We start from the raw sequence: 13,355 nt of genomic DNA on the forward strand, positions 1-13,355 counted from the left end.
CCTTAGCTGGTTTGGCTCAGTGGATAGAGTGTCAGCCTGTGGACTGAAGGGTCCCCGGTTTTATTCTGGTCAAGGGCATATGCCCGGGTTAACAGCTCGATGCCCAGTAGGGGGCATGCAGGATCAGCCAATCAATGATTCTCATCATTGATGTTTCTATCCCTCTCACCCTCTTCCTTCCTCTCTGAAATCAATAATAATAATAATAATAATAATAATAATAATAAACATGTTAATTATACCCATTTCATTTTATTTGGTTTGCTGCAAGGGAACAGCATGTGCCTAAAGAATCCATCATGAAAGGCTGCTTCATAATTGTCATTCCCTTCAGCATCGACCAGCCCAGAACAGATACCTGCCCTGTGAGCGCAAACCATCTCCCACCAATCTAATCCTCCAACTCTGCACCCCAGTTCTCCTTCCATGAGTCAGAGAAATTCCTTGCGTTTATGTGAGGTTGGGGGAGAAGAAAGTAGGTAAAAGATAAAAAGCCAGACCCCGAACATTGGATTCCTTTTTCTGGAAGAGGAGGCCAAGTTGCTTAGCAATACGGCAGGAATTTGTCAGGAAGGCTCTAGGCAGTTCTGTCCTTTTGCATCCTGCTGCAGGGAGAGATCTGGGGTGACACTAAGTGAAGAAATGAATGGGAAAAGTGGGGAAGGGTCACAGGCTCGGATGGTAATCTTTGGGCCTCATCCTCCATTCCTGTGATCACCTTCCCAATCCCCTAACTCCGTGGTCGGCCAACTGCAGCTCGTGAGCCACATGCAGCTCTTTGGCCCCTAGAGTGTGGCTCTTCCACAAAATACCACGGCCTGGGTGAGTCTATTTTGAAGAAGTGGCATTAGAAGACATTTAAGTTTAAAAAATTTGGCTCTCAAAAGAAATTTCAATCGTTGTACTGTTGATATTTGGCTCTGTTGACTAATGAGTTTGCCGACCACTGCCCTAACTCTTTCACTTTGGTTTTCTACCCTTGACACACAGAGGCAGAGAGGCAAGTTCTAGGGTCCGTCTTGCACACACATCTGTGCAATGGTCACACTTGTGACCAAGTACCTAAGGGCCAGACTCAGGACCACCTTATAATGTGTACCGTGCTTTACAGCTGACAAAGCACATCCATATGATTTCACCTGATACTACAACAGCCTCTTTAATTCTATGTGACAGATGAGGGGGAAAGTCTCAAGGTTCTACAGTGAGGGAATAGCAGGATCCAGATTTTCTACAAATCTCAGCATATTTCCATTACGTGTTGTAGCATGGATCTTAGTCCAGGCATTAGTACACACTATTCCATGTGCTCTCAGTTTGAAGTTTTTTCATGCCTAGTGTCCCCAGATGCCCCAAGGTACCTCTTCCCTCCCACCAGTCACAAAGCAGGTAAGTTGTGATGGCAGAGTTCAGCTGTTCTTCCCTGCTGGCCACAACCAGCCTGGGGCAGGGGGATCCCTGGAATGGAGAGTACCAAGAGGGGCCTGGCCTTCTGGCCCAAAGGCCTACAGTCTGTGCTAGGCCAGGCTGGCACAAATATCTACACACTAGCAGCTGAAGCAAGTCTCCTGGCTGGCATTCCAGAGAGAGGCATGTGGGTCCTGCTGGGACCAAGTCCTGGCAGCAAAGAGTAAACATAAGTCATCTAGTCACAGATAGCTCATGGGAGGCCCAAGCTTCCTTGGCCCCGTGCTGCCTCAGGGGCCAGCAGAGCTGGTCAGAGCAGCCCCAGGCTCCATTCTGGACTCTGTAGTGGTCCTTTAACCCCTTTGTCAATATTTATTAAAAGTGCTGACAACCAGAGCAATGGTTGTTACCCTAGCAACAGTTACATTGTCATTCCTATCATAGTCATTAGATAGACACAACAAATCCGAGATCCTTGTTTCCATTTGATAGATGAGAAAATGAAATTCAGAGAGGTTGGATAACTGTCCTAGGTCAACAGTTAGTAAATGATAGAGTAAGGACTCAAACCTCTGACTCATAATCTTTTGTTCATCACATCACAATATCTTTACATATCAGAGGGGAGAAAGGAGTCCCGGGGAGACATTCAGCCACCCTGTCCTCTATTCCCAAATTACACACACCAGGAGCATGTAGGCCAACATAGCTCAGTTGGTGTTCTACACTGAACAGCCAATTTGAGTATTTTGATCAAAGTTTTATTTACATCCAAAAAATGGTGTTGTGTATGTATAGCCAGATACACAAAACAGAATATTCCATTTTAAAAGAAATAAAAAAGCAGCTGGCGAAATATGAGAAGAATTTCCATAAGTTGTGAACAAGGCAAGAATGTCCTTTATACCCCTTCTGACCTGTCATTATTGCTACCACTAAACACTCTACTAGAGTAATAAGATAAGAAAAGATATATGCTGTATGCACATATTGGAAAGGAAGATATTAAAATAGACTTCTTGCAGACAATATGACTGCCTACCTAGACAATTCAAGAAATTCAACTGGAAAACAATTAAGATTGAATGAAATTAGTATATCCAGTAAGATATAAGATTAACATAATTTATACTTAAGGTTCTCCTATAACTCTGTAAAAAATAATGGGAAAAGTGGATTTACAACAACAATTAAAATATACTCTCAGATAAACATAATGAAAAATATGGAAAACATTTAAATGAAAAAGCTATAAATCTTAACAATGGAATGTAAAAGAAGACCTGAATAAATGGAATAATTAGCATGTTCCTCAGTGGAATGATTCAGTATTGCAAAATGTCAAATCTGTTCAAATTGATCTATAAAAGTGATACAGTCCCCAAGAAATTTTATGGATATTGACATGTTTGGTTCTAAAGTTCTTCTGGGCTATGTTTAAGAATAGCCAAGCCAATTTTAGCAAAAGATAATGAGTACACTGTAAAACTACAGTTATTAAAGGTGTGGTTTGGCCCTGACCAGTTTGGCTCACTGGATAGAGCATCGGCCTGTGGACTGAAGGATCCCAGGTTCGATTCCGGTCAAGGGCATGTACCTTGGTTTCGGGCACTTCCCCAATAGGGGGTGTGCAGGAGGCAGCTGATGGATGTTTCTAACTCTCTATCCCTCTCCTTTCCTCTCTGTAAAAAATCAATAAAATATATATTTTTAAAAAAGGTGTGGTTTAGCAGAAATAGTCAAGTAGACCAATGGTGTCAAGGAACAGATCCATGTATATGTGGGAATTTCATAAAAAATGAAGATGGTATTCACTGGGGGAACAGGAAAACTATTCAAAGGTTGGTACAACTTACTATCCATTTCTTGCTGCATACAAAAATAAATTCCAAGATAGATTAAAGAATAAAATAAAGATACTATAAAGGTACCAGAATAAAATTAAAAAACAAAACCTAACCTCCAAATCCAGAAAAAAAAAAAACCAAGGCATTCAAAAAGAGAAGAGAAATATCAAACATCTAGGAGGAGTTATAGTTGTGTCCAAAAGATATATACACACATATTTAGTTGTGTATTTATTGGCAACCAAAGATAAGCATAGAAACTGTCATCACTTACCCATTTCATATTTCTGAGACCCTACTACATTGTCAGGCAGTGTGCTCATTGTTTAAATAAAAAATGTGAATAAGTTAACGTGAAGAGAAAAAATTATTATTTGAATAAGGAAAAATGGGTCTTCTATGGCAGTTACGTGTTCTTTGAATGGTCTTGTATGGATCCTTGTAAGGGTGTGTACGTGTGTGTCCATATTCTCTGTATGTGCGTGCACCATACGTGTGCTGTGTGTGTACATACACATGCTTGCTGGGCTAAATAAGTGTCTAACTGCTCTTGTCCAGCAAGGGACGTTCTTAAATCTGAGGAATTTGGTAACAGCTTGGGGTGGTGGTGGAAGGGAGTGAAGAGACTTTGAAGATGTGTGAGAGAGGAGTGGGGCAGGGCTCCTTTTTTTTTTTTAATGCTCACCCAAGGATATTTTTCCATTAATATTCAGAGAGTGGAAGAGAGAGGGAAAGACAGAGAGAAACATTGATGTGAGAGAGACACATTGATTGGTTGCCTCCTGCATGAGCCCCAACCAGGGCCTGGTCCGGGGAGGAGTTAGCAACCAAGGTATGTGCCCTTGACTGGAATTGAACCCGGGACCCTTTGGTCCGCAGGCTGATGTTCTATTCACTGAGCCAAACTGCTAGGGCTGTGTTTTTCCTTTTCCAGACACTGCTCGGCCTCACATTTTTCTTCTTTCTTTCCTTCCCTTTCTTCCTTCTGTCCTTCCTTCCTTCCTGTCTTTTTCTTTCTTTCATTCTTTTAAAAAAATTTTAAATTGATTTCAGAGAGGAAGGGAGAGGGACAGAGAGCTAGAAACATCGATGATAAGAGAGAATCATTGATCAGCTGCTTCATGCACACCCCCTACTGGGGATCAAGCCTACACCCCAGGCATGTGCCCTCGACTGGAATCGAACCTGGGACCCTTCAGCCCGCAGGCCGACACTCTATTCACTGAGCCAAACCATCTGGGTCTCTTTTTCTTTCTTTATGAATTTTCTTTTCTTTCTTTCTTTCTTTCTTTCTTTCTTTCTTTCTTTCTTTCTTTCTTTCTTTCTTTCTTTCTTCCTTCCTTTCTTCCTTCCTTCCTTCCTTCCTTCCTTCCTTCCTTCCTTCCTTTCTTTCTTTCTTTTTTCTTTTTTAGGTCATCATCATCTTCTTCATCATTGTCATTATCATCATTACCAACTAGAAAACTCAGGAAAGTACTAAAGGAGTAAAACTGATCATTTACAATCCCACCATATAGAAAGTTGGGGGAGGTAAAAGAGGGTAAAGTGGGTCAAATATATGGCGACAGAAGCAGACTTAATTTTGGGTGGTGAACACACAATGCAATATACAGATTAAGTATTATACACTCGAAACTTATGTAAACTTATTAACCAATGTCACCCCAATAAAATTAATCTTAAAAATTTTAAATTAAAATAAAATTCCACCACTTAGAACTATTAATATTTTAATAAACATCCTAAAAGTTCCTACTGCTGCACATGTGCGCCCACCTGTGCACACATGCACACACACAATCAGTAATATACCTATTGACTGCCTACTGTGTGTCCAGCACTATGCTAGGTACAAGGACTCTAGCAGTGAACAAGATAGAACTTTATCAGGTGGTGACAAATGCTATGAAGAAAAATCAGGAATATGTGATGGAGGGTGACTGTGGGGCAGGCTGAGATGAATTCATCAGGAACAGGGACTATTAAGTAGAGATTTGAATGACAAGAAGAGGACAGCTATTTAAAGGTGTCTCTCTCATATTATTTTTAACCTGCTATTTTCACTTTTTCATGTTAATTTTTCATGCCAATAAATATAGACTGATGCATAATTTTCAATGGTCCATAATATCCCAATGAATATTGATTTATCACAATTTACTTAATCTCCTATTGATGTATCCATTTTTTTTTATCATTATGAATAATGTTATGGCCCCAGCTGGTTTGGCTCAGGGGATAGAGCATTGGCCCACAGACTGAAGGGTCCCAGGTTCCATTCTGGCCAAGGGCACATGCCTCAGTTGCAGGCTTGATCCCCTGTCCTGGTCAAGGTGTGAGTGGGAGGCAACCAATCGATTGTCTCTCTCCAACATTGATGCTTCTCTTTCTGTCTTTCCCTCTCCCTTCCACTCCCTCTATAATCAATGGAAAAATATCCTTGGGTGAGGATTAAAATTAATAAATGAAGTAATTTATGATAAGCATCCTTATATCAGGTTTTTCCCTACTTACCTTCTTAGGGTAAATTTCTGAAAATGTGGTTGCTGGTCAAATAGCCAAGTTGCTCTCCAAAAAGACTAAACAAACATGTATGTCTACAAGCAGGGTGAGGAAGTGTACATTTCCCTCAGTTTTTTCGTGGTTTCAAATGTTCCATTTTATAACATTTGTCAGTATAAGAGATTCAATACCCCATTACTGTTTTGATTTGAACGTCTTAATGAACGTCAATAATGAAGTTAAGTATATTTTTATGTATTTATCAATTATTTACATTTTTTGTGTGACTTACCTCTTTACGGTTTTAAGTATACATTGAAAATATATTGTATTGTAAATACGTACTCTTGGCTTGTCATTTGTCTTTCAATCTTGCTTTGGTTGTTATTTTTCTTTCTCTATTTCTCTTACTTACGTTCAAAAGCTCAAATGGAGTCAGATGAATCAATCTTCTCCTTTAAGATCTCTCTATCTCTAAAAAGACGTTCTCCATCCAACCCAAGATGCAATAATAACAATACAATAAATAACTCATATTTTATCCAAGTATTTTTATTTAATATTTGACTATATAGTCATATATTAATTACTATTTTCTAATTATGAAAACAACATACTCATGCATTTTTATTTTTAAAAAATTAAACTCCTCATAGTGCCCCATGTCAGAGCAAACTGTGGCCTTGAACCATTGTCTGGCCTCTGCCCATAGGCTGCAGGCATTGAAGTGAGTTACACAGTGGGAAAAAATTTAAACTCCACAGATAAGGTGAAAGTCCTCTAGACATTAATCCCAGTTCATTCCCAGAAGTCACTTTTTAAGAGTGATGTACTAGTATATCTTTCTCAAGCTTCTATTGTGCACACACACACACACACACACACACACACACAGAAATTACAGTTTAGTTTGATTTGTTTGCTTTTGCATAAATGGTATTATACTGTATGTATTGTCATGCAACTATTAATAATACAATATGTTTTGGAGATCTTTCACATCAGTGCATACAGTCCAATCCACTCTTTTTAACTGAATACTACTAACCATAGTATTCAGTAATTTGGATGTCTCAAATTTTATTTAACCCCTAACCTATGGGCAGATATTTAGGTTGATTCCAAGTTGTCTCTCTTCAAATAATAATGCAATGTTAAAAATATTTGTTATGTCTCCTTGTGCACATGTTTAAGTATTTCTCTAGGGTCAATACTAGAAATTGGAATTCCTGAGTAAAAATGTATGTGCATTTGAATTTTAATAGATACTTTGAAATTTCTCCTCTTCTAAGGCTTTTATGGCTTTTTATTTAATTTTAAAAATCAATTTGAAATTTATTTTGGGGTAAAAATGAGGAAGAATTGACCTTTTCCTTCATAAAAATGACTACCCAGTTGTAGCAAAACCATTTACTAACTAATCCATCTTTTCCCAATGGATTTGAAGTGGTGCCTTTATCATATATTAAATTCCCACAATTGTTGAAGTTTAGCTTTGGGTTATGCCTTCTGTTCTATGGATTTGTCTATTCCTGTATCAGTGCCATGTATTTTAGCTACTTAGCTCTATAATACATTTTAATAGCTGGTATGACAAGCTCTCCATCATTATACTTCCTTTTTTTGGCTTTTCTCCATAGCCTGTGTTTTTCTGGGATAACAAATTATTTTTTAGAAGGAGTAAAATGTAGAAAGATTGTAAAGAAATACCTCTTTTCATATTTATATTGTTTACTAGAGGCCCGATCCGGAAGGTCATTTGGCTGTTCTATCTAATTAGCATATTAGCTCTTTATTATATAGGATTATTACCCCTCCTTCCTTCTAGGTTGCCACATATAAGAATGTACTCAGAGAGACTAATTGTATGATTTATGGGCTTAAAGCTAAACATTAATCACAGGAGACCCTAACCAAGGGGTGGGCAATATATCCAAGTAGAAAGAGAATTTGGGAGCAGCTAATTGCTGAAGAAATAGTGGGAAAAAATCTAGGGGGGGCGGGGAATCCTGAAAGCCCAAACTGAATTGGGAGCATTTAAAGCCAGAAACTAAGAGGTTAAGCCAGTTATGGGGGCCACTGGAGTGAAAAGTCAGCTAGCTAGTCTGCAAGTGCATCAGAGAAATTGACTTTGAAAACCTCATCTATGTATTAATCTGCTCAAAGAAACTTGTATCCTAAGACTATGCCCTGGGGTTTATTTTGTACCCAATCTTTTACCACACTGAACTAAAACCATTTTTTTCTACATCCCATTTACATATCTAGCCTGTGTAGGTATAGATGATCTTCTTGTAGGGTGTCTGGCAAGGTGCTGAGAGGCAAGGTAATGGTCTTAATAAAGTTATTTAAATTGTTGAGCTCTGTGCTGTCTTGAGGCCACTCTCAGCAAATGTCATTTATGTACCACTTAAAGTAGGGCACATGATGAGGGTCAGGCCCCACACCTAGCTTCCAAACCAACCCCTATTGTAAAAATCTTCTGGAAATGCCTATTTGAAAGCCTGAGGCAGAGTCCTCAGGTGGATAGAGGCCACAGGATGTCCCCTTGGATACTGCCAGATGCTCTGGTTGCTGGGCATCCTGCCTGGCAAGCAAAGCAGTTACCATGACAACACCCCCCCCCAACTCTGCAATTTTTTGTTTCTCCTTTCCCATTAAGTACTAAGGTATTCCAAGGGCAGGCAAGCATAACTCTCAGGACAGGATGTCCTCTGCACCAGGAAGTGGGGCAGGGAAGGTGGGAGTGGAGATGTGTATGTCACAATTGAATAAATTTTTATCAGTATAAATGCATATGTACCTACTTCTGGGTTAGAGTGTGTGCCTTTTGTTGTATATCAATGCATGTGTTATGCAAATAGTCGGATCACTGTTTATACACCCATTTGCTATTTTGCTCCCCTCCCCCCTCTGCTGCCCCTGTACTGGGAGAGTCACCCCCACCCCCTCAACCAGGAGAAGTGCTGAGTCATGGCTCCAGCTGGGCTTCTGTCTGCTATTCTTCATCTCCATTTTCCCCTCAGTCCACTCCTCACCCCTGCTGGGCTCTCTCTAAAGCTCTGGGCCCCCTTCAAAACCACCTTCCTGAGCCTGGACTCACTTTCCCGAGGTCCACTTCTTGGCAGTAAAAAGGAGGCACTTCGCTCTGTTTCTAAGCTTACTTGCTTCTCACCTTGCCTTCTCAGAAGACAGTTCTGAGCTCTTCACCTTACAATTGCCTTCTCTCCCAGAAAACAGGAGTCTGATCAAGTTGACCCAGAAGGCTAATTCTTCCATGTATTCAAGCTGATCCTCCTCCAGTCCTTCACCCCTAATCGGATTATGGCAAAGCCTCATGCCTTGGGGCACGGCAAGGAAAGTGAGATTTAATTTGACTCCACACACTGAGACTTTTTCTCATTCCAGGTCTCCAAGTGCCAAACCACAGGTTCCTGGAGGGATATGTGTGTGTGTGTGTGTCTGTGTGTGTGTGTGTGTGTGTAGTACAGGGAAGATGCTCCGTCAATGGGTTCAAGGGCAATACCTAATGCAGTAACTCCAATCAAGTAGTCTTGCTAACTAGTTCCAAATAAGGAAGATTAGGACTGTTTCCCCCCCATAGAAAATGAGAGAAATGAGAGGTGGCCCCGCCCATCCGCTCAGTCTGGTTACTATGGCGACAGCCGCGAGGTGACCCAAGTGCTCCTCCCTCCCTCCTTCCAAACTAAGAGAGATGACGGCACCGCGCTGACTGCGCCAAATTCCAGCCAATGGGCGGCAGCTCCCGCCTTCCCTTCCGCCAGTTCTCTCCCCCTCCCCGGGGGAACTCGATTCACAAATCTGGACTGGGGATTTCCGGCTCCAGGCCGGGTCCAAGGGTGCTTGGCAGAGGCTGGGGGAGAGTCGAAGTCTGTCCTCTTAGGAGGGCAAGAGGAAGCCGTCATTCCTGGGTTTGGGGGCAGACTCCTGTAACTCACCAACAGAATTGATCACACCCCACTTCAAAATTATCCGGAAAACCTAGTTGAGACCCAATCCGCGACTCCCCACGCCCCTACAGGCCCCTACTCGGCTCTTCCTGCCCTTGTGTGCAGGTCAGCACCACGGACAGCAAGCCTCGTTCTTGAGGTCTCCCGGTGACTTAGGGTCAGAGACGCCAGCGCTTTTACTGGAGACAGGCTTCCTTGGGCCAATGAAACAGTGAATGGAGCGCTTAGCCATGTGGCTAAGAAGGCAAGGGAGACCAAACAGGGATCTCAGGCGAAATAGGTTATTTCTCTTTCAACCCCAATCAGTGGCTCCTGTCTCCCAGGTTGCCTGTGTCCTAGCCTCCCTAGGGATAAAGAGCCAGGTCTGAATCTCAAGCAGGAATGGTCCTCCCAAGTCTGCTCTGGGTAGGCGTGTGACCGAAGCAGCCTTGAAGCAGTCCAGTGGGTGAGGGGAAGCGTGTGGAGCTGCCTGTGGCAGTCAGGCCCCACCTAAGAGTGGTGAACACAGACTTAAGTCAGGTCTGCCTGGACTCCTGACAGGATATATGGCGGGGAGAGATGAAGAGAAAAGTAGCCACAATAATTAGCTAGTTCTGCCTCAATGGACCACTCTGTAAAAGGGGGACAACTTCTGCTGCCCTCATCGCTTAATCCAGAAACGGATCGGCCATTAATGAGGAGCTAGGTCAGACAAAATGGAGGTGGGGGTGGGGATGGCAGTAAATGGGACCGAAAGAGTAGCAGTTCTCAGGGACCAGACCTTCCTCACTAGGCCCCTGGGGACCTCCTGCCCTGCTTGTGGCAGCTCCACTCCTGCTCCTGCTCCCTCCCTCCCGGGGCCCAAAGAAAGGCCGGCGCAAAACCATCTGCAGGCGCTTCAAGCGCTTTATAGTTATCTTCCGGACAGACGGACAGATAGACAGTGCGGCCCGCGCCGTCGGCCCGCATCATTGGCACCTTGGATTCCGCACCAGGCCCAACCCAGTCCCTGGTACCCTCCGGGGAGGATTCCAGTCCGGCCTCAGATCAGCACCTCAGACAGCTCCCCGCCCAACCCTCCCTCCCTCCCCCCCTTACCCTCCAGAAACAACCGAATAAATTAAAAGAGGGGGAAACAAAATACACCTAAGGATAAGGAAGAGGGTGCCCCTCCCCCTAAGTAAGAAGAGTTTCTGTCTCTTCCCATCCTTCCGCTGAGGCACCGCTGCCGCCGGGGTGGCCTCCTAGGTTGAGTTTGCTCCCAAAGGTCAGCCTCTTGCAGTCGGCATCCCTCTCCCCCCAACTCCCGGCATGCAACACGTTGGAAAGGTAGAGAGAGGCGGTGGGGGTGGGGTGAAGGACCATCCTGGTGGTTGTCTGAGCCTCTGGGAATACAGTTTCTCGCCGCACCTCAGTCCATCCAAATTAAGAACTAATGTTCCTTTTGGTTTGGGGAGGGAGGAATGGGGGCTCATTCGGGGGGAATGAATGCAGGCTGACACAGGCGGGGTGGGGGAGGCAGACAGGAAGGAAGGTGGTGACACATGCCAAGAGCGAGGAAAAAGGGAACAAGATGGGCGATGGGGACACAGGTGCAGAAAGAGAAACGGGGGCAGAGAGAAATAGGTATGGGGTGAGATGGAGACGTAAATACACACCCAAGGAAGTAAAATGGAAAGGCAGATAAGAGGAAAGATGAAGATACAGGAAGAAAGTGAGGAAACGGACAAAACCGAGGAAGCTGGGCTCATAGACACACAGAGAAAGGAAAGGGGAGACCTGGGCAGAGTTGGAAAGATGAGGACGCATACAGAAAGGTTGAGGTAGGGGGATCCCCTTCCCGCGTTCATCCCTCAGCCCCACCCTGCGCCCAGCAAATCCAGACGCCGCGGCCTCTGGCTTCCTGGCCTCCACCTTCCCCGGCGGGGCAGGGGCGGCTCCTCCTCCGGCCAGGGCGGGAGCGGCGGTGACCAGAGACGGCAGCTTGATGGTTCCAGGGCTCCGAGTGTGTGTCAGCGGCTGGGGCGGGGGCAGGAGCGGCCGTCGGGTATCCCTAGCGGTCCAGGTTCATAGTCCAGTGCTTGGCTCCGGTCGCGCAGCTGTCCCTGGCGGCCGAGGAGACGGGGGTCGCGGGCGCTCCCCCACCGGGTGGACCCCCGGCGCCGGCGGCGGCCTCGCCCTCGTTCTTGAGGTCTTGAAAGACTTGCGTGAAGAAGTGGGGGTCGGCGTTGAGCCGCAGCATCTGCGGGCTGAGCCGCTGGATGAGGCGCAGGCAGCGTTGCCAGAAGCGCTCCTTGTCGGGCTCCACGAGAAAGGGCTTGAGCGGATAGGAGATCTCGTTGCCCATGTAGGAGTAGGCGAGGTAGAGGCAAGTGAGGAAGGCGGCCTGCAGCTCGGCGGCGGACGCCAACTCATCCCCGCGCAGCGACTCGCGGCACAGCAGGTACACGAACACCAGGTTGGCAGGCGTAATGAAGGCCTGGTCTTGCCAGCCCTGCAGCAACAGCGAGCGGTCCACTCCGCGGAACCAGCCCACCAGCTCGCCGGGGCTCAGCTCCTTGAGGCGGTAGCAGCGTCGGCACACGAAGTCGCCCAGGCAGCGCAGCAGCTCGCCCGTTGACGCCTGCACGATGACCCGCCGTGGCGAGCCGCCAGGCACCGGTGGCGCCGCCTGAGGGGCTGGGGGTGGCGGCGGCGGCTTTCCCCCGCCCGAGCCTGGCGGCGGTGCGGCCCCACTGCCCCCCGACGGCGGCTCGCAGGTGGCGGCGGCCGCGGGCACTGTGGGCACAGGCACGGCCAGGGGCTTGGTGGCGCCGCCGCCGTCTGGGGGATCCCGGCCCTTGCGGAGTAGGTTCTCGCGGTTGCGTTGCTGGACCAAAGGGTCCGCGCCAGTGGACGCTGGCTTGGGCGTCACCTTCTTGCTGCCTTTCTTCTTCTTGGCAGATGCGGCCACCAGGCGCTTCCAGGTGAGCGCCGAAATGAGCACGGATGGCCGTTTGAGCCGGCTCTCGCCTTTGCCGCCTTTGCCTGCTGGCGGCGCTCCGTAGCCCCCCAGCGCCTCGTCCCCCGCGGGCGGTGCCTTCTTCTTCTCCTCGGGCAGCCCGCCGGGCCTCCGGCCCTTGGCCGAGGAGGCTGGGGAAAGAGACAGCACCGTGCCCATCCTGCAGAGAGGGGCCGGCGCCCGGGCCCCAGCGGGAACCACGGGCGGCGCCGCTGCCGCCGCCGCCGCCGCTACTGCAGCCCCCGGGGACCCGGCGGGGTGGGGGGGCTAGCCCCGACCGGGGCGCGGGAACGGGCGGGGAAAGCTGGCTGCTTTGCTGCTCGGCGACTGCTGCTCGGAGTCTGAGCTGCGCCAGCTGCAGCGTCAGCCCCACCCCTAGGGCCTCTTCTTTCGCTGCGCCGCGCCCCGCTTCACGCTGCCAATCCTCGCCCGAGCTGCCCTCCTAATCGGCAGCTCTTCTGACCAATAGAACCTCACATGCCAATCACAAGTCCCGCCCACCTCCACCCTCTGTTGCTGGTCCTTTCCCTACACCAGCAAGGGGTATGGAGGAGGATGTGGCCGTCGTTCGAGGACCCCGTAGGGTCTGAGCTGGGGAGAAAGAGTGGCTGCTCCCACCTCCCTATACAGGTCTTAGAGACCTGGGTC

At 46.8% G+C, this 13,355-nt stretch overlaps 1 protein-coding gene and 1 pseudogene across 1 annotated transcript; one reads left to right on the top strand and one right to left on the bottom strand.

The window, feature by feature from the left end:
* Positions 1 to 6,373: 6,373 nt before the first annotated feature.
* LOC114232874 (small nucleolar RNA SNORA42/SNORA80 family) lies at positions 6,374 to 6,498 on the top strand (annotated as a pseudogene).
* Positions 6,499 to 11,759: 5,261 nt separating this feature from the next.
* On the bottom strand, positions 11,760 to 12,866 carry CDK5R2 (cyclin dependent kinase 5 regulatory subunit 2). The gene has a single exon (XM_054723443.1). It carries the CDS (start codon positions 12,864 to 12,866, stop codon positions 11,760 to 11,762), a length of 1,107 nt encoding a protein of 368 aa, XP_054579418.1.
* Positions 12,867 to 13,355: the final 489 nt, after the last annotated feature.

This window comes from Eptesicus fuscus, chromosome 11, assembly GCF_027574615.1.
Source record: "Eptesicus fuscus isolate TK198812 chromosome 11, DD_ASM_mEF_20220401, whole genome shotgun sequence".
NCBI lineage: Eukaryota > Metazoa > Chordata > Mammalia > Chiroptera > Vespertilionidae > Eptesicus > Eptesicus fuscus.